Here is an 18,874-nt window from a genome sequence, read left to right as displayed (position 1 = left end):
CACAGAAATGTTTTCTATACATAAGAATCAATTTCCTCAAGCATAATCATATGATTGCAGTGACAGACATTTTCTATCTTTTCCAGTTCATAAATATCAAACTCAATTCTGTACAGCATCTAAAAACATCTCGTGAGAGGTACTGCATTCTCTGATCTTTTGATCATAAACTTGATGCAGTTCAATTGAATTGAGTCTGCAACCTTTCGGATAAAAGTACCAAATTTGCTGCTTGCAAGTGAAGATCAATTAACAATTAAAGCAGATAAGTATTCCTGAAATCAAACACAGTTAAATTTTTAGAATAACCAGTAATGGGGGAAATCTCTGGAAACATGAACTAGCAAGTGCTTTGCTATTAAACTTGTACCTCAACAGTCATGAAACTGTGAATAAAAGCCACATGAAACTATGCTCAGGTTTGAACATTTTCTCTGCAATGTTGTCATTTAGACCACCTTAACATTTGTAGGCATGTGTCTGCCTATCAAATCATCAAGGGCTTGTATTAACGACTTGGGGTCAAATACCACGCCTACTTTTGGATCATGTACAGAGTCAACAACAATCTGCAAGGAAAAAAAAAACACACACTCATGTCAGAGCTTTGATGTCCATATAACAATAGAGATATTTGTGGCAGTCAAGGCATCACGCACACAAAATGGAAATCGATAGACCAAACCACCCATTCAAGGCAAACTGTTAAGAAGTGCAGTTCAAAGCATACATACCACTTCAAAAATTCCTTGGTCAGCTAAGCATTGAACATTAACAGGTATCTCACCATCTTTGGGCACTAATAGGGTATTGATATAATGACTCGGCTGCATCAAAATATGAAATTTAAAATAAATTAAATGTTTGCTTAATTTTAAATCAACAAAGAAATGTAAAAATTAGATGCACCTAAAAGTTGTATGTCCAAAGGAGAACCAGGGCAACTGTACCCAGCTATGTCCAATTGGGACAGTATGCCACAAAGAGTTTGAGAAAGCATTTAATTCTTATGCGTAGCTTGTCCAATATTTTATATTGAAGAGTTCTTGTTTTAGTTTAGTCATTCCACAAAAATTGTAGTGAAAAAAAAAGAGAGAGAGACTAGTAATGAAGTAACTTACAAGGTTTTTGAGACAATTATGAGGGGCTCCATATGTTCGATTTAGTGCATCTGTAATAGCAGTTACAAAGCAAGAAGCTGAGAAGCCACTTGTCTCTCGATCATGGGTACCGTTTAACAAAAGTACCTAGTATCATGACAAATTAAGTTACTTCAATAAATAACTAGACAGGCAAAAATACTGTGGCTGTTTATGTCTATCCATAAGACGAATCTGGAGAACATTGGAAATTTCGCTGTGTAGTGACACTTGTATCCTGTGACATGTGTAGATTAAAAGTGTGATGACTAGGTACCTTGGGGCAGGACCTTGAAGATATTATCTCCCCAATGCCAGTTAATACCTAAGAAATGAGACATGAGACATGAAAAATAACATAAACATAAAGGTTTCTCAAATTTCAAATCAACCAAGCATCAGCTGGGCTCTTGAATCTTCAAAAGGAAAAAGCAGCAACTGTAAATCACTGTTAAATTAAGAAGTAGAATTTTAGATGCAGCATGCAAGATAGGATCACGGATGTAATATTGTTGCTCAAGAACAATTTGATTCAAAAGAAAAGGTAAATCTTATAATATCTCCATGGAGAATAAAAAAAAAGCAAAAACAATAAATATCATGACTTCTTAAACATAATTAGAGGTCAGGTAAAAAATTTGTTTCAACTACACAATTAAAAAAAGAAACAAAAAGAAAGTGTAACATATTGGGCAGTAAAGTTACCAGTGATGGGCAAACGGAAGTCAAGAGAGAACCCATGGCATAAACAATGCAATCCACATTACGTAGCTGATCCATCACAGCTGCGTTTGGAGCAGGGAAGACCTATTCGTCAAGAAAAACATTTATATGAGTTCTGATTTCAGGAATTGCATAAGCACATAGACAACCAACATAAACTTCATAGAATATGAAAGCATTCTGGATCTTTAGGAAAATCGGGAGGCAGACCAATATATTTTCGTGAAGTTGAAATCTTTAGAATGATAAATACCTTGGAACTATTAAAGAAAGACTCAAATGAAGGGCCTTCCCATGTAAGTACAAGAACAAGAAGAAAAACAGATAATTGCAACATGGCACAGCACAGAAAAGAAAACCTTATTCTGTATCATTCACCTCATGAAGCAAGTTTTGGCCCTCACTTGACATGTAGAATACCCTCTTTATCCTCGAAGAGAGTGCAGGAGCTGAAGAGCTTCCCTGTCCACAATAAGCCATCACTTCAATTAGATATGATAATGAGGTGAGTAGAAGCTGGCTGGTTAAATTATTAGATTCAATTATGATGCAGGAAAATCACAGCGGAAGAACTCAGCTCTCTAAGAGATGAGTTTTTGTTAGATTCTGCTCGCCACTCCAAGGAATCCACCAAGAAGATAAGAGCGAAACTCGCCACTCTAGGAATCCACCTAAGAGATAAGAGTTTGAATACAAATGGGAAGAACTTCTTCTCCAATTTGAATATTATTTCTGATAATGATCAAGTCTGGTTACAATTGAAAAGAGAACTGTCTTTTATAGGATGAGGGAGGGAAAACAGAAAGACTAATTATTCAAACTAGAAACTAAAGATAGCTCTATATTTAGCTATTGACTGCAGCTTCACCAAGGGTTCTTAATTCCAAGGCCAGGGAATTCCATATTCAAGTTAAATGCTCCTTGGAATTCATTTCCTTCAATTAATGCTGCCAATCCTCTGTTACGTCCAGGTTCAGAGTCGTCCTCGGTATCAGATTAGCAGGTCCAAACACAGTCAATGAATTGTTGGTCTGATACTCATCAATAGAACTGACAAGACCATCTAGACTTCATAAAGTCTAAGAAAAAAAAAATAGAAAAAATTATAATCTTTGAAACTTAAAATTAAAAAAAAAAAAAAAAAAAAAAAAAACTCTTTCCCTCCTTCGAGCAGCAGTATTTCATCGATAACAACACCATTACCACCATAGAGGAACATACCTCCACAGCACTGATACTAAAACACTCAACTTCCCAATACCACTTTATGTATTTGATGGTGTGAAACATTCTAAATAGTTCCATGTCTTGGTAGTTAGTACAAATTCAAACTTTCGAAATACTTCTAACAGAAAACCAAAACCAATATGTTCAGACATCCAGATCATGAAAACTATATTAACATACCTTATTGACAAGTGCCATATATCCATTGGTTGGATGAGAAATTTCATTCTGCCCTCGTATTATAGTTCCATCCTAGAAATAAACAGCACAAAAAAATCAGCATGATCAAATATCAGCACAATCTTGCAAGCTATACTATACTAGCTACTTGAACTGATGATGGGATATGAAAAGAATTCAACAAGGATCAATCAATTCATGAGCAAATAGTTATTTTCAAATATCTTCCAGAAGTTCCAGAAATTAGAAGGTGTCTAGGAGTATGGGGTAAAAGTCTCTTGAACTTTTTTTTTTTTTTTTCATAAGAGTAAAGCCCTTTGAACTGGAACAAAGGCAGTGGGAGCAAAGCCCACCTTCACCAGGCTTTCAAGGTTTGACAAAAGAAAAGGAGAATAAACTCAAGTTGCCGGTGATGGATATGCAAACAGGAACTAATAAAGATGATTGCCAGACGTCGCATTGAACATATAATGAATTCAACTATGATTTATAGGTAAATACATATGTTGCACCTGATCAATTTAAAAACCAATACCACGATATAAAGCACATGCATGCATAGGTCTTGAAAAGCACATGAAGTGTATGCCAATAATCATACCGATAATTCACATCCTAATGTAAGCCTGTCATTAGTAGAAATCACTGGAAGAACCAGACTTTCTGATGGGATATCTGACACTCGAGAAAACAAAAATATTGCAGCATCCAAAGACCGAAAAAATACACGTGCTCCTGCAAAGAAGAAATTCCCAATGCTGCAAAAATTTGGGAGCCAATTCAGTAAAGGAATAATATAATCACACAGTGAAATCCAGTTATGATAAGGTACATTATCTAAAAAACGTCTACTAGGGAGAAGAAAAAAAACTGTGATAGCTAACATTCGCTAATTCACTTAAGCACCAGAAAGAAACAAACAGAAAACATCAGATGACAGCTGTTCTCAAGATTCATACCTGCCATTACTGAAGCAAAACGATTCATCAGATCGACGGAGAATCTGTATTTGAAAAAAAAACATACAATTGAAGTAGTTCAGAAAAGTTTAGCAGCAATTGGAAAGAGTGTTCTCCAGCCACTTTAGAAAAAACATTACAGCGATGCCATTCGGATACTCACCTGATTCTGAAAATAAACCAGAAAAGCTCGAATGGTTTCCCTATAGGGCTTTGAAACTCCTGTCCATAAAGAGTGTTCTCCTTCCACAATATCATACCTGTCAAATTCTCAACTCAGCATACTTTTACTCAATACCCCCACCACAGTAACACCTAGCAAGTAAATGAGAGTAATTTAGAAAATATAATTACATCACCTACAAATGTCAAACAGTAAAACAAGGCTTAATCATTTCCCTAAATGTATTACCATTCGGATTTGGCTTGGCGTGCATCAAGCGGTAAACGATGACCGAGCAATTGCCGGACGGCGACGGCCTCGGAGGTGCTTTTATCGGCCAATCTCAAGCACCTGGACCGTATATCTCCGACGGCCGGACCACCTAATCGCACAATAAACACCTCTAAACACTAATCCCCAAGCAAAAACAGATCCAATTTCGAAACGAAAAAAACGGTAGAAATTACCGAGGACGCGGACGATCTCGGCGGTGCTGCCTCCGTCGTCGGAAACGGGAAGGACGTGGGCGACGCGGGTGGTGAAAGTCTTGAGGTCCTCGACGACGCCGTTGAAGGCGGTGCCGCCGGAGAAGACGAGGAGGGAAGGCTGGGCGGCGGGGGTGGGATTGGGAATGGAGGAGCAGGAAGGGTTAGGGTTTTGGGAGCGGAGAGTCGACATGGAGTGAGATCTGGTGGAGGAGGGAAACTGGGGAAGATTGAGAGTGAGAAACAGAGAGGGAAAGGGACCCAACGAAATCTCCGCCATATTCCCGCGTCTTTCCTTTACCGCCTTTCCTTTTTTTTTTTTGGACCGGCACATATCCTTCCCCATCACTCTCTTCGAAGGTTTCCGATCCCGTTCCTCAGGGGTGATTTGGTCAATGACCGTTTGATTAAGATCGGACGGTTGACAGCTAAGTGATGAGATCTTAGATGAGAGCTGTCAACCATCCGATCTCAATCGGACGGTCATTGACCAAATCATCCTGACAGAACATATTCCTCCCTACGATCCCGTTCCAATGGTCAGCTGCTGACCATGGAATTTTTGCTTAATCACCGTCTGATTGAAATCGTACGGTTCATAGCTAAGTGATGAGAGAGGAGAAGAGAGTTGTGAACCGTCCGATTGAAATCGGACGGTGATTGAGCAAATGATCCCTGGTCAGTTGCTGACCAGGTGATCAGGACTGATTCCCCCCTATTCTTTATTTTTGGGTCATAAAACAAAAAATTACTAATTGTCAATACACACGTCCGGTTGACGTTATTTTTTTAGTGAGAAATTGATTCATAAAAGATTAGTTGTTGTATAATATGAATTCGTTAATATTATCTGCGATGAGGAATTTACAAGACATATTAATCATCAAAGTGATCGGTTATAAGAACTAAGAAGGAATCATCAGAGTTATTAATCACAATATGTTCATCTGAGATGAGGGATTTGCAATTTTTTTTTTTTTTTGGACATTTTAAAACCATTCAACTCAAAAATACAAGTTTGTTTAAAGGAAAATGAAGAATTTGATTAGCAAGTATGAAAAACTAGAATTTTTAAATTCCTAGAGTTCTATTTTCAAATCCACAGAGGGAAATAAAACGGTGCAGAAAATATAAATGTGAAATTCATTCATATTGAACCCTGTATGAACAACTAGTTCAAAACTCAAGAGAGAAAATTGCATTGGGAATTTGGGACTATGTAAATGGAAGCATAATTACAGCCTTTTGAAGGCCTCAGTCTTTTCAACTCTACAAGATATTGGAGGCAGGATGATGTGGATAGACTTCATATGAAGAGTGATGATACTCTTATCTAAACAATTTCCCAGTCGGATTCAAAAAATTCATAATCAGGCGAATTTGGTTTCTCAGGGAGTGTGAGTGTTGCAAAACTGTTCCTCAGTTCATCATTATTCTGCTTCTTCAACAGTCTCATTCTTGAAACAAATGCGTCCCTCAATTTTTTCTGAAAGGCAGACAACGAGAGAAAACAATATATATATCAGTCGTGTCAATGTGTGGGGTAAAGAGCATGCATTTAAAAATCTGGTGGTGTATAAGTCAGTGACACTCTAGCAGCTATTTAGTTTTCTCACACAAACCTTGTAAGACCTGCGCTTAACAGCTTCACCAGAACTGCATTCAAGTTCAGTACAGTCTACTACAATGCAACTTTCACCAAGCTCCACCTTGTTCAATGATCCCAAAGTTTGCAAGCCCGAGTCGGTAACATCATTGTCTGCCTCTTCTAAAATGGAACCATGAGAGCTTCATTAAGTAAAGCTGAGAACATATACATCCTTAATATAGCAAAACATTTAAGTGATGAGAAATAAGTGGCAGCTATAGATCAAAATTGGTGCTTTCATTAGGCTGAGAAGTGAAGACGAGAGAGCTTAAAAATCTCCAACGATCTAGATTCTAAACGTAACTACTGAAACAAGAGAGTGAAACTTCCACCTTCAATAAGGCACTAAACAAAACTATCCATAAGTAAATCCTAAGCTTCTAAGGAAGGTGCCAATTACCAAGTGTCTTATAGTAGATACTGGTAAGTGTCGCACAAGAACACAAAACTTCGATAATTACGATACTATAATACATTTCAACTTAAGGCAATATGGCATGTATATTAGAAAGATTGATGAAATGATGAATTACCAGTTCCGGGAAAATGCATGGTTGTCTTTGATTCATCACAACTAGAACTATCATACAGTTCAAGCCCCTCGGGCTCTGTTGCAAATATGGGCAAATTAGCTGCAGTATTACCTGGACAAGGTCAAACAAATCTTGGGTAAAAAATATACAGATGTTCTTAAAGTTAGGTATTCCTCATATTGCTGAAGTATCAAGAGGACAAGGTTGAATACCTGCAGTGCTTTTCTTACAGAGAATATCCATTTCAAGAGCGTTAGAGAGTCGCATGTCATCTGAAATTTTTGAACACAAATCAACAAGGTTTCTACTTCTGTCCTCTGTTTCCATGAAAGAGTTAAACCCTCCTATATCATCCAAGGCTGGAATTAACAACTTGGCTCCACTGTCCAATCCAATTTCTTCATTTGCATTGCTCGAGTCTTTCTTCTCATCTGAAAATTTTGAAGACATATCGACAAGGTTTGTACTTCTGTCCTCTGGCTCCGTGAAAGAGTTACACTCTCCTACATCATCTGAGGCTGGAATTAACAATTTGGCTCCAATATCCAATCCAATTTCTTGATTAGCATTGATTGAATCTTTCTTGTCAGGTGTCTGATTATCATCAACTTGTTCCAATGATAAACCAGAAGAAACACTCTTAACAGATAACACAGAACCTATGTGGACTCCATCACCACAGCCTCCATCAGTGCCCTCCAGCGACTTTATACCGACTGCATCATCAGTCTTCTGTACCACAGATGTACCAGGAGCAGCCCCTGGCTTTTTATCCACCAAAGATTGAGGGACTGCATCTCCTATTAAGTCTAACTCTGCAAAAAAGTTTTTAACATTGGCACCCACTGTCACCAACTGGCTTTCAGCCTGAGAAAAGACAAAAATTAGCATCCGTGTGAGTAGAGATGATGTAACTGAGCTCTGGATCGACCAAGAACTTGAGTCATCCAAGCAACAAATCAACAAAGGCACATCCACATCAACATAACAAGTTGGAAGAAATATAGAAAGCTTGAGCTAACATTGTTTACTCAAAATCAAAGAAGAAGACGCAGAAGAATAAGACGAAAGAAGAAACAATAGATGGGCAGAAATAGAGAAACTTGTACAATAAAACAAAATGAAAATCTATATGCTTACACACCACAAACTAAGTCCAATACCTGCTTCACTAGTTCATCCACATCATGATACATATCTTCAAACTTCTGGAAAATGTTCCCAAACCATGCTATGCCATTAGAAGTGTCCATTTTATCCATGAATGTAGATTGTAATCAACTTCCAAATGCAATTGAAGATATAACGTGTCAACCTCGCACTTCACGAACTATACAAAGCTGCAGCAATGTGGATTGATGAGTAAATACTATATTTTCTTGATCAAGGGAACATTATGGCAATGCACACCAAGTAAATAACAGGGATCAACACTTTGATATCTTGTAGAAAATAACAGTTTCTTCTCAATTATAGTGTAACTGTAAATTTGAAAAGATTATGGCCTTAACATACAGAAAACAAATTACTCGACACTAATCCCCTCGCCCAAAGGAAACACAACGCATGACATGTCATCTTTGCTTACTACATTCAACAATAGCCAATTTACGTTCTACTTAACCAAATCCCATTATCCAGCCCACTGATCATACCCTGGGGAAAAAAGCAACTATGCCAGCTACATCAGACAAGAGCAAAAAGTCTCAACTTTGATCATTCCCAACTACTACATTGGAACGTGGAGATTCCACTTTAGCACAGAAATTCACCAACCCAAACTTCAGATACTATTTTCTTGGTCAAAACTCAAGTCACTAAAAGCAAAAATCTTTGCTCATAAGAAGCATTAACAAACAACACTAAATGCCCTCTAAGCGAAACAACATATTAAAACCTCCTTGGGCTAGTTTAGTTTCCAATTTAAAACAAACCATACACAGTCAATTTTTGGGGTTTAGGGTTTATCGGAGCAATTTGGAAGGTATACCTTATTCCCATTACCACAAGCTAAACAACAAGCAATCCAGTTTGATCGATCAACATGCAACAAGCCCTCGAAGCCAGTTAAAAAAAAAACAAGGAAAAAAAAAAAAGCACACCATGAAGTTGATCACTTACCAAGAATGCAGAGACCCAGAAGCTAAAACCTTTGAAAAAGCCGGAATTCAGCAGATACAGGATTGAATTTAAGCAGAGCAGACTGTACAGGAAGAGGAATTTGGTAAAGAAAAGAGAGGGTTTGGGTGATCGCAAACAAGGAGACGGACCTCCTTGACTAAAAGAGTGAGAAGAGAAGAGAAGAGAAGAGGAGAGAATATACATATGAAAACTGAAAAGGTTGAGCAGAAGTAGGACAGGGTTTTGTACCATGACTAGGTCTCTCCCCTGAACTCTCGAAAGTTCTTTTCTCTTTTTGTCAAGTATTTGCCATTTTAGCGTAAGTAAAAAAAAAATTAATCCTAGTTTCAAAAAAAAAAAAAAATTAATCCAATTAAGGGGTTTGGTCTTGTGGAAATTTAGCTAGATCCGTAAGTTTGGTGAATTTGAGCTTGATACTCAAAGAGTTCCAGCATTCGATCATTCGTTTGTGAATAACGCCTCCTAAAATTCTCAGGTCCCGACACAGAGTGTTAGCGTAATTAGCTAGCATTTTTGTATTTAAAAAAAATCCAAAAAAATAAAAAACTAATCCAAGGAAAAACAAATGGGTCAAAAAGACAAAAGATGCGTCTGCCGGGAGTCGAACCCGGGTCTATTGCTTGGAAGGCAATTATCCTAACCGTTGGACTACAGACGCTACTTGCTATGTAATCTTCGGAATACAATACAAAAAAAGATGACAACAAACGAATTGATCTTGGACTACTACATCAACAGTTGGTCTGCAGTCATATGCTCACCTTGGACATCAAAGCTGATACCGGGTTCCATTCCATATTCAAATTCAAACGCTTTCGTTACGAAGGTCAAAGAGATCATTGGAAGTACCAGCATAATCTCGTAATCGTACTCTACTTATCAAATTAATCATGAACTTGTTGACTACTTACGAATGTGCAGCTTTCACAAAGATTAGGAGCTTCCATCTTGCTCCAGTTACCAAGTAATTTTTCAAAGATGGGTAAGAAACTGATAACAGACCATAACATAGTTGAAACCAACGTCAGCATAACAACTGACTCATCGGTTTTTCAGGGTTTACCTTCCATCGTTTTTGCAAAGGTTTCGAATCCAGATACTGAATTCTACTTAAGTTTGCTTGTTTGAATTTCTTTTGGATTCATTTCATTGTGCCTATTACAAGTTACTGAAAGCAAAATTACAGCCTTGTTTCCATAATACCAGTCTAAAGTTACAAAATGGATGATAGATAGAGAACAAAATCCCCAGAAACTTTTGTTCCTCGCCATTCTTAACTTGTAATCCTAGCTTAATGTTATGCTGGTAGTTGGCCGGAGAAGGTATGATTTGCATGAGGTGCATAACTAGGAAGTGAGAGAAAAACCATTATCCAAAAAAAAAAAAAAAAGGAAGTGAGAGAAAAACAGAGAGCTGGAACAGAAAGGAGATAGTAAAGCAACAAAGGGTGTTGTGGAGAATGATCATATATAATGGTGTGAAACCAGTTGTTGAGGGGTTTCAATTTTCATATTCATAAGTTGATAAAGATTGTATCTTTGAAAATGTTCATAGGTAGCTGCAAAGGCATTGAATCTTTACAGAAGTACATAAAAGCCAAATGCACCTACCGGCCCCTTACACACATCTACATCACATACTTGTTCTCATCCTGGTTTGAGTTTTCAATGTAAAAAAAAAAAAAACAATAAAAAAAAGAAAGGAGAAGAAGAAGCTGGTGTACTAGTTGGTGTAGCTTTTAATCCAAGTTGTTATGTAGTGAGTAAATGGGGTTCTGGTTCTACGTAGTGAAGAGACTGGAATGGCATTAAAACTGAGTACAGTTTCAAATACTTTGGTAGATCGAAGACCACAAAGTTCACATTGAACATACATTTGTGTATAATATGGTACTGATGTGTTAAGTAGTTTTATACTTCTATTAATTACAATATGGTCAAACGGGTTTTGGGTTGTTGGTTGTGATATTTATGAGACAAAGATTTAGAAAATCTTCAAAGCCAGTTAGCTGTAAGAAATGACATAATAAGCCGCAGAAGTACAGTTCTGGAAATGCTTTTTCTTGTGCACTTGAAATATCATAACTGAAGACCTACAGATATTAATGCCTTTAGATCAGATGAGAGCCATATAGGCCCTATGGAGAGATTCTGAGACCTACACTGAGTTTCAAGTACATCAAAGGTTGCTGTACCAGTTGGTATAGCTTTTAATCTAAGTAGTTGTGTATTCTTGTACTATATGATTAGATGGTTCAATTTCTGCATTGCAACACAGCCTCGGATTGCTGTCGGTTGTCACAAATCACAATTATGTGTTTTTCCATACTCCATAACTCTCGCAGATAACATAACGGATATGAAGCCTAATGATAATATTGAAACCTAGTAACTCGTAGTCCAATAAGAGCATCCCCACAGTTAAAAGAGAGACCTTAGGACTCTCCAAGTTTAAGTTCACTAGCATATTCATTCCACATTTCCAAAGTCGATATCTTATCATTTGTATAAGCAGCTAGTGCAAGACCATAAATTATTACTGTAAATGACATAGCTCTTGGTTGTAAAGTAACAAATCCTATTGAATTTGTAGGAATAGCGACATTGCTAATTCAAGGTGGTAGAGCTGAAAGGACTGACTAACACATGAATATGAGATATTATACTTCTATTCTAGCAACATGACCGAACTTCTACAATGCGATGATCACAGGTTCACAGCTATGCCACAACTAGAACCTTGTTTCAGTAATAATAAGCTATTATGCTGAAGTAATAACAAGGATGCAAATTATAAACTTGTGAATCTAGATTGTGATACAAAGTCAGTTGGTTTCCGCTTCCAAAGTCCAAACATTACAGTACTAATGAAATAACATTAGTTTCCCATTTATGATGAAAAATACAAACTCAGTTGCTTCCACTTCTACTTCCAGTAGAGAAGACATGTTTAGCCAGAGTAAAAGCCTGCAACCTTTGATGCCTCCCCCTGTAAGAAGCCAAAGGGGCATTATAAATACATATACTTTATTTTTGTTTCAAAATATATCTATATATAGAAGAAGCTGAAAAAGAAGGCAAATGGACTTGTGAAGATATCCAGATGATTAAATATATAGTGAATATAAACTTAATCCTTGCAACATTATATGCTTGTACAATATTCACATGTCAAAATGCAATTAATAGAACACTGACCAACTTCTGTGAAGAAAAACTTTAGTCCAAGGAAAAGGGGGAGAAATTCACCAGTGACCGTATTCTTTAAAGAGTTACTAACAAGACCAATATGCACACTATAACTCAAAAAGAAAAAAGAGAAAAAAAAAAAGCAGAAAACTTGAAGAGAATGCAATAACAGAAAAAGAAATACCTTCAACATCAGCAGTAGGGCGCTTTGGGTCCCCCTGGCTGTAACACACAACCAATAACCTACTCATTATCTTATACAACAAACACATACACATCTATAACAAAATTTTGAAGAGTTATTATTAGAATTTGGGGGTGAAAGCAGAGAGATATGTACTTCACATTGTCATTTGCATGAGTGCCGTCAGAGTATGCGAGGCTCCATTTGAGCAACCCTCCCCTGAAAGGTTTGTTCTTCGCCATTCTTTACTTGTAATCCTAGCTTAATGGTAGGTCCATGCGCAAGGAAGTCGGAGAAGCAAGGCATGCATGTTTTGCAAGAGGTGCATAACTAGAGAAAGTGAGAGAGAAACAGAGAGGGTGGAAGGTGGAACAGATAGCAACAACGGGTGTTGTGGAGATTATATATAGTGGTGTGCAGATGTCAAAGATTTGATGAAAGGAAATGCTCAAATCTTTTCACTAAAACTGGTTGTTGTTGGTGGGGGTTATAGTTCTGATATTTAAGGTTCAAAAATTGTATCTTTGAAAATCTTCATGGTTCCAGAGGCATTGAATCCTTACGGATCGAAGTACTCAAAAGCTAAAATGGACCACGAATTAATATGGTCTTTATTTTTTCTTTGGGTAAATATATTGTACAGATCAGTTGGTGAAGGCATCAATGCTGAGTACGGTTTAAGTTCTTTCTGATAGAAGACCACAGTTCATATTCAACTTACATTTGTATACAATATCAATATGGTACTGTTAGTGAAATAGTTGTAACTTACAAGAAGGACGTCTATTACATGTGATTCAAATAGTTCCATTGAAAAATTATTTGATGATCGTCTCCACATCAAGATACAGAAAACAACCATTTGATCATATAGTACTGTAGTCTGTGGTAGCCCTTAAGATTTAAAAAAAAAATCAGACACGGAGAGTTTTGGAGTCGAGACTAGGATATTAAGATGAACGGGATTTAAGAAACAAATTGTCCTGTGCACTTTGAAACAAAGTTAGATAGTACAAAGCCAAACTAGAGGAAGGTGCAACATATGTACAGGTACATCTGTCTACCCAAGGAACAAACCTTGTGCTGTAAACTTCGTAGGAAACTCGGGGACTTTCACCTTCTTGGTTACCGTTTCCTTAACTAGGTCATCCATATTCATGTTGAACAGGAATCTCGGCTTCTTTGGAGAAGAGTAGGGAGATGCCGGTCTACCTCTCTTCAATTCCTTTGCAGCTTCATCAAAAGGGATCAAAGCAAGAGAGGCTTCTTTACTAGTGGAACTACTCTCGGACCCTGAACTCTTGATCACCACCGGTTTGCGTGGTTTGTTGCTTTTAGCAGACCCAAAAAGGTTGCGTGCAATAGAAGGCAGAATAGGCTTCTGGCTCCCCTTAAATTGGAATGTGCCATTCTCAATCGATTCTTAGCAAAACCCATGAATGACTTCGGGAGCTGCGGCTTATGCACCTCCGCCTTGTCCCCATTCTTCACTGGTGAGACTGCTTGACACACCCCATGTGCATGATAGAGTAGATTGCATTTGCAACATTTTCCAATCAGGTTTTCATAATAGAACGAGATTTCTTCGACAACACCCTCAGTAAGCTTTAGGGTTTTCTTGGGGAAGAAAGGCTTCGAGATTTCATGACTAACATGCACACGAATCTTACCGGTGGAGTCCAGCAGCTTTTGATCAATATCTAGGTATGTCCCAGCAATGGAAGCAACGTTCCTGATCATCTTCATGTCCTCCAATGTCGGCGGGATATTGCTGATTCGAACCCAGAAGAACAGGGTCTCCATTTGCACTAACTGCAGCGGGGAGAGGCCATCATAGGCCTACATCACAACTGATGCTGGATTGAAATACCATGGTCCTCCCTTAAGGACCTTGTTTCGGTCTCAGAGCAGGTCAAAAGTGAATACAAATCGATCTGGTTTCCTGATCTGCACCTTAAAACCACTTTCAAGAACCCATATACGCCGAAAATGGCGTAGTAGTTCAGGAGCCTCGACCTTCTTCGTCGTCAGGGGACGAGCAAGCAAGAAGGCCTGCGTTCCATGTTGAATTCTCCCTCCATCCATATGGGAGATATCAACCACATCAGATCCTGCCAGAGCGAGAAACACAGTGAATGTAGCAGTAACTTCGTCGACTAAAGCTATGGATGAGAGCAGGGGCGCCCAGACAACGGCGTTAGGGTTTAGTTTTGGGAGCAGCCTTCGAGCGGCGCTGCTAGGGTCTCTCTACATTTTTTAGTCATAATTACACAATAGGCATTAAATATATGGGAGAAGATTAAATGTTTACACATGACTTTCCCATTATATGGTATGCTACGTACGTACATAATGGCAACGCACATAAATAGTAAATGGGTACGGTTATTGTAACCCTATCAACTACTTTGTTCACTTATATTAAATTTTAAATATTTTAATATGAAATTATAATAAAGGACAATACCCTATTAAAAATTACAATTAGTTTTTCTTATTACGTACCCCTACAAAATGCTTCATTTTTAATCTTTTCATTCATCATTAAATCCAGTTATGATTGACTAAGACTTCATGAGATCGACTGAAAGAGACGAGGAAGAAGCCAAAAACAATTGAGAGAGACGCAGAGGAGAAGCCAAATAGAAAAGGAATTTGAGTCAAACCCTACATTGGAAAAGGGTATTTTGGGTACTGAATGAGTGAACAAAGTAAACAAGAAATTAAGAAAATATGTGTAGGGTGAGAAGAAAATGTAGGGTGAACAAAGTAGTTAGTAGAATGGCAATAGCTGCACTCATAGTAAAGTGTCATATTAGATCTCACTGTTCTACCCCATGCAATGAGTTTTAAGTGCACTTTGATCTATGGGAGTGTTATTGATTATTTTACTGACTTGTTAATTAATGAAACCATATTATAGAAAAGGTGATAAAGTCTTAAATAATTTTTTTTTGAAAGTCTTAAATAATTTAGTGAGTGGATAATTTTAAGTGTTGTCGTTTCATGATGACATTTTTTTTTTATTGTGTGTTTATGATTCGATTAAGCTTTCAAGATACTATATCGACATTACAATTTAAAGGTATAGTTTGAATACCACATATTCGAGAAATGACACAAAAATTGAGCATCAAAACCTACCCGTACTTAGTTGAATATTAATTTGAATATATAGATATATGCTATATATAAATCGATATGCTGACTCAGGTCATACGAATTCTTCTAGACTTGTCGTCATATCACACTCGCCTAATTTAAGCTAGGTATACTCGTTCATACAGAAGTATAACTAGCCAACTAGGGAAGGAAATGAGCGCCTAATGAAGTAAATGAGTCAATTTGATTAAACTTTTAACTTTTTCATGAATTTTTGTTAGAAACTTTCCTTTCACACCGAAGGTTAGTAAAGATACTCAGCCTGATCCTCTATGTATAATTGTATATATATATATTATACGCATCTTACTATTAAACTACGTTCTGGAACTCATTTTTCCTACAGCTCTCTCCAGCTTAATTCTCATCATAATGATTTTGACACTCGAATGTCTGAAATCCATAATTGCCATTTTCATCATAGTTCTTTCGGGGGCTACTTGGGGGTCTACGGGTGCTCAATCCAAGACTGCGACTACGTTGAATGAAGCTTCCCTTGCTACAAAACATGAGCTATGGATGGCTCGGTATGAACGTGTATACGCAGACAATGCAGAAAAGGAGAGACGTTTCAAGATATTCAAGGACAATGCGGAATACGTACACAAGTTCAACGATGAAGAGAATAATCACACTTATAAGTTAAGCCTCAACGAATTTGCAGACTTAACCGATGAAGAATTCTCGAGGGCTTATACTGGGTGCAAGAGGTCCATTCGTTCAGCAGGATCATTTAAAACGATCGACCCTATCAAGTACGAAAATCTGACTGATGTTCCATCTAGCATTGACTGGAGAGAGAAAGGAGCTGTTACCCCAGTAAAATATCAAGGCCAATGTCGTAAGGAAGATGAACACCTAATCTATTTGCATTCCAGGCAATTCCATTAATTACTTCCCCAACTTGCAAAACTTTCAAAATTTGGCTGGATTACATACGAAATCAAGAATTTCACAATGCGAAAGAATTCATTCTATTTCTATATGACGCACTACTATTTGTAATCTACAGGAAGTTGCTGGGCGTTTTCAGCAGTGGCGGCTGTGGAGGGGATTACGAAAATCAAATCCGGTAAATTGATCTCTTTCTCAGAGCAAGAATTAGTGGACTGTGATAAAGTAATCTGGGGTTCACATCCAAAACCAATTGGCAATGGATGGAGTGGCCCAAACCCTTATAAATCCATAAGCAAGGTCACATGGGAATGTGGGATGTATATATTCTCAACACGCCCCCGCACGTGTGGCGAATTTTCAAGCCATACACGTGGACAACTTTGGGTGACGTGGAGCCCGTGTGGCCGTAAGGCATGCACACGTAGGTAACCCGCTCTGATACCTATTAAGAGTATAGGTCAAAGTCAAGGTCAACATCAAGTTAGTATAAATAGGGACTTATCATTTACTGTTAGTAAGTCATCTTTGTAAACAAATTACCACCACAAGTCAATCAATATCAGTTTTCCCTTTCTCTCTCTCTTGTTCTTCTTCTTCTTCATTCTCAGTAGCTCCTATAGCTTTTCTTTCTAGATTTCTTTAGCTTTTATCCACCTTACCATGAATTTCAACATGGTATCAGAGCGGGTCACCTGGACAGTGATAATCATGGATAAAAGATCGATGGTGATAATCATGGTTGCAGCTATGGTCACCTGGACAGTGCCTTTGCTTACATAGCACATGCCGGCATTTCCAGTGAATCAAATTACCCATACACAGAAAAGGAAGGAACTTGTGATACTAACAAGACAAGGGACTATGCTGCCAAGATCACAAACTATGCCATCGTTGATCTTAACAGCGAGACAGAACTATTAAATGTGGTTTCTAAGCAACCGGTCTCAGCAATGGTTGACAGAAAAGGGAGGGAGTTCAGACTTTACTCCGGTGGAGTCTTCTCTGGAGAATGTGGGACATCACTGGACCATTCTGTAACGGTCATCGGGTATGGGAGGACTGAGGATGGCATCAAGTATTGGCTAGTGAAAAATTCATGGGGTGAGCACTGGGGAGAGAGTGGCTACATGAGAATCCGCAGAGGGGTTGATGCTCCACAAGGTCTTTGTGGTATTGCTATGCAACCTTTATATCCGATTGTTTAACCACAAATTTTGTACAAGGCTGGATAACTAGTTGATGTTAATCTCTTTGAACCAGCCTACCTATACTTAATAAGAGTATAAATAAATCTGCTTGCTGTTTTCCTATGATCAAGTTTCCTACACTTATTTCCAATTGCAAGTTTCCCTTTTTCAACCTCACTTCTCATGTGCTCGTAACGTACGTTTTTAGTTATTGTCATTACATGACCAGCCAATTATAGTCATATTGTACACTACTAGAATTTTGGCTTTAGACATCACGACAATTACATCGCTGATGAATTCACGCGATGTAAAAAAGTGTCATTAACATCGATTCCTCAAATACCGATTTCTATGCATATTACTGACATCGATATTTACTGTTGACTGATGTCTAAACTTTCATTTAAATTTTCGCGGAAAGGCTGAGCGGCTAAGTTAAAAAAATTTTAAAGAAACGCGGCGATGAAAAGTTGTTTCCCACACTTAGATATATTTGGACTAAAATTGACTTAAGACTGCCCTAACTATTCGACAGCCTCCTTTTCCTCCTCTTCGTCCTACGCCTCAGACCAAAACTCTCATCCTCTTGGTTCTTCGAATCCAACCAGAACTTGACGCCTCGTCCTCCTTCTTTTTCGCGTCACACCAGTTCCTCTGCTCTAAGACAGTGAACAGGATCGGAGATCGAGGCCGCCGTTTGGGAGAAACTTTGAGCTTCTGAGTCATAGGTAATTAACGAATCTGTTCAGTACATGTCTTTGAAGGATTTGTGAGTTCTGAAATCACCGATCTGAGCTTTTGTTTCTTAATTTGCTTCCAAGGATTTGTGTTTCATCTACCGAGGCATTCTTCATTGAGCTCGGCAAGTTCGAAGCTTGGTGACCATGTAACTGGAGCTTTCTGGGCATTCTTTATCTCTGGTTCGCTCTTTCTCAATTCTTCTCATTGTTTGTGACTGATTTGGGAGATTTTGGGGCTTTTGTTGAGTTTTAGGTTTCGGGTTTTGCAAATTTTGGGGCTTAAACTAAACCATAAGCTTAAATTTCCAAACTTT

General features: G+C 38.0%; 3 protein-coding genes and 1 non-coding gene across 11 annotated transcripts; 1 reads left to right on the top strand and 3 right to left on the bottom strand.

The window, feature by feature from the left end:
• On the bottom strand, nucleotides 1-5,219 carry LOC133729486 (uncharacterized protein YNL011C-like). The gene is made up of 13 exons (XM_062157021.1): nucleotides 4,859-5,219; nucleotides 4,641-4,773; nucleotides 4,392-4,488; nucleotides 4,229-4,272; nucleotides 3,871-4,027; nucleotides 3,270-3,341; nucleotides 2,241-2,324; nucleotides 1,845-1,946; nucleotides 1,417-1,464; nucleotides 1,122-1,247; nucleotides 735-827; nucleotides 371-569; nucleotides 1-275 (listed from the first exon to the last, which is right to left on the bottom strand). Exons 1-12 carry the CDS (start codon nucleotides 5,208-5,210, stop codon nucleotides 450-452), a joined length of 1,428 nt encoding a protein of 475 aa, XP_062013005.1. The 5' UTR covers nucleotides 5,211-5,219; the 3' UTR covers nucleotides 1-275; nucleotides 371-449.
• A 777-nt stretch (nucleotides 5,220-5,996) lies between these two features.
• On the bottom strand, nucleotides 5,997-9,406 carry LOC133733194 (uncharacterized). Of its 8 annotated transcripts, none has more exons than XM_062160821.1 (6): nucleotides 9,179-9,404; nucleotides 8,221-8,397; nucleotides 7,270-7,924; nucleotides 7,058-7,156; nucleotides 6,499-6,641; nucleotides 5,997-6,362 (listed from the first exon to the last, which is right to left on the bottom strand). In XM_062160821.1, exons 2-6 carry the CDS (start codon nucleotides 8,317-8,319, stop codon nucleotides 6,210-6,212), a joined length of 1,149 nt encoding a protein of 382 aa, XP_062016805.1. In that variant the 5' UTR covers nucleotides 8,320-8,397; nucleotides 9,179-9,404; the 3' UTR covers nucleotides 5,997-6,209. The 8 variants fall into 8 exon arrangements, with proteins under 8 accessions (XP_062016805.1, XP_062016804.1, XP_062016803.1 ...); XM_062160820.1 differs by having other exon boundaries at nucleotides 6,499-6,644; nucleotides 9,179-9,403; XM_062160819.1 differs by having other exon boundaries at nucleotides 7,058-7,168; nucleotides 9,179-9,402.
• Nucleotides 9,407-9,785: 379 nt separating this feature from the next.
• TRNAG-UCC (transfer RNA glycine (anticodon UCC)) lies at nucleotides 9,786-9,857 on the bottom strand. Its single transcript has one exon. It is a non-coding gene; the product is annotated as a tRNA-Gly (tRNA).
• Nucleotides 9,858-16,105: 6,248 nt separating this feature from the next.
• LOC133731333 (ervatamin-B-like) lies at nucleotides 16,106-17,854 on the top strand. Its single transcript, XM_062158731.1, has 3 exons — nucleotides 16,106-16,574; nucleotides 16,746-16,852; nucleotides 17,350-17,854. Exons 1-3 carry the CDS (start codon nucleotides 16,106-16,108, stop codon nucleotides 17,833-17,835), a joined length of 1,062 nt encoding a protein of 353 aa, XP_062014715.1. The 3' UTR covers nucleotides 17,836-17,854.
• Nucleotides 17,855-18,874: the final 1,020 nt, after the last annotated feature.

This window comes from Rosa rugosa, chromosome 2, assembly GCF_958449725.1.
Source record: "Rosa rugosa chromosome 2, drRosRugo1.1, whole genome shotgun sequence".
Taxonomy (NCBI): domain Eukaryota; kingdom Viridiplantae; phylum Streptophyta; class Magnoliopsida; order Rosales; family Rosaceae; genus Rosa; species Rosa rugosa.
This window is presented reverse-complemented; position numbering and strand designations above follow the sequence as displayed.

Coding starts and splice junctions, on each gene's coding strand:
- LOC133731333 (XM_062158731.1), top strand. CDS start 16,106: ATGATTTTGACACTCGAATGTCTGAAATCCATAATTGCCATTTTCATC. Junction 16,575..16,745: donor AAAATATCAAGGCCAATGTC/GTAAGGAAGATG, acceptor TGTAATCTACAG/GAAGTTGCTGGGCGTTTTCA. Junction 16,853..17,349: donor AATTAGTGGACTGTGATAAA/GTAATCTGGGGT, acceptor CATGGATAAAAG/ATCGATGGTGATAATCATGG.
- LOC133733194 (XM_062160818.1), bottom strand. CDS start 8,319: ATGGATAAAATGGACACTTCTAATGGCATAGCATGGTTTGGGAACATT. Junction 7,925..8,220: donor TGGATGAACTAGTGAAGCAG/GTATTGGACTTA, acceptor GTCTTTTCTCAG/GCTGAAAGCCAGTTGGTGAC. Junction 6,363..6,498: donor TTAAGCGCAGGTCTTACAAG/GTTTGTGTGAGA, acceptor TCTGCCTTTCAG/AAAAAATTGAGGGACGCATT.
- LOC133729486 (XM_062157021.1), bottom strand. CDS start 5,210: ATGTGCCGGTCCAAAAAAAAAAAAGGAAAGGCGGTAAAGGAAAGACGC. Junction 1,465..1,844: donor CTTCCGTTTGCCCATCACTG/GTAACTTTACTG, acceptor CTCATTTCTTAG/GTATTAACTGGCATTGGGGA. Junction 570..734: donor ACCAAGGAATTTTTGAAGTG/GTATGTATGCTT, acceptor TTTTCCTTGCAG/ATTGTTGTTGACTCTGTACA.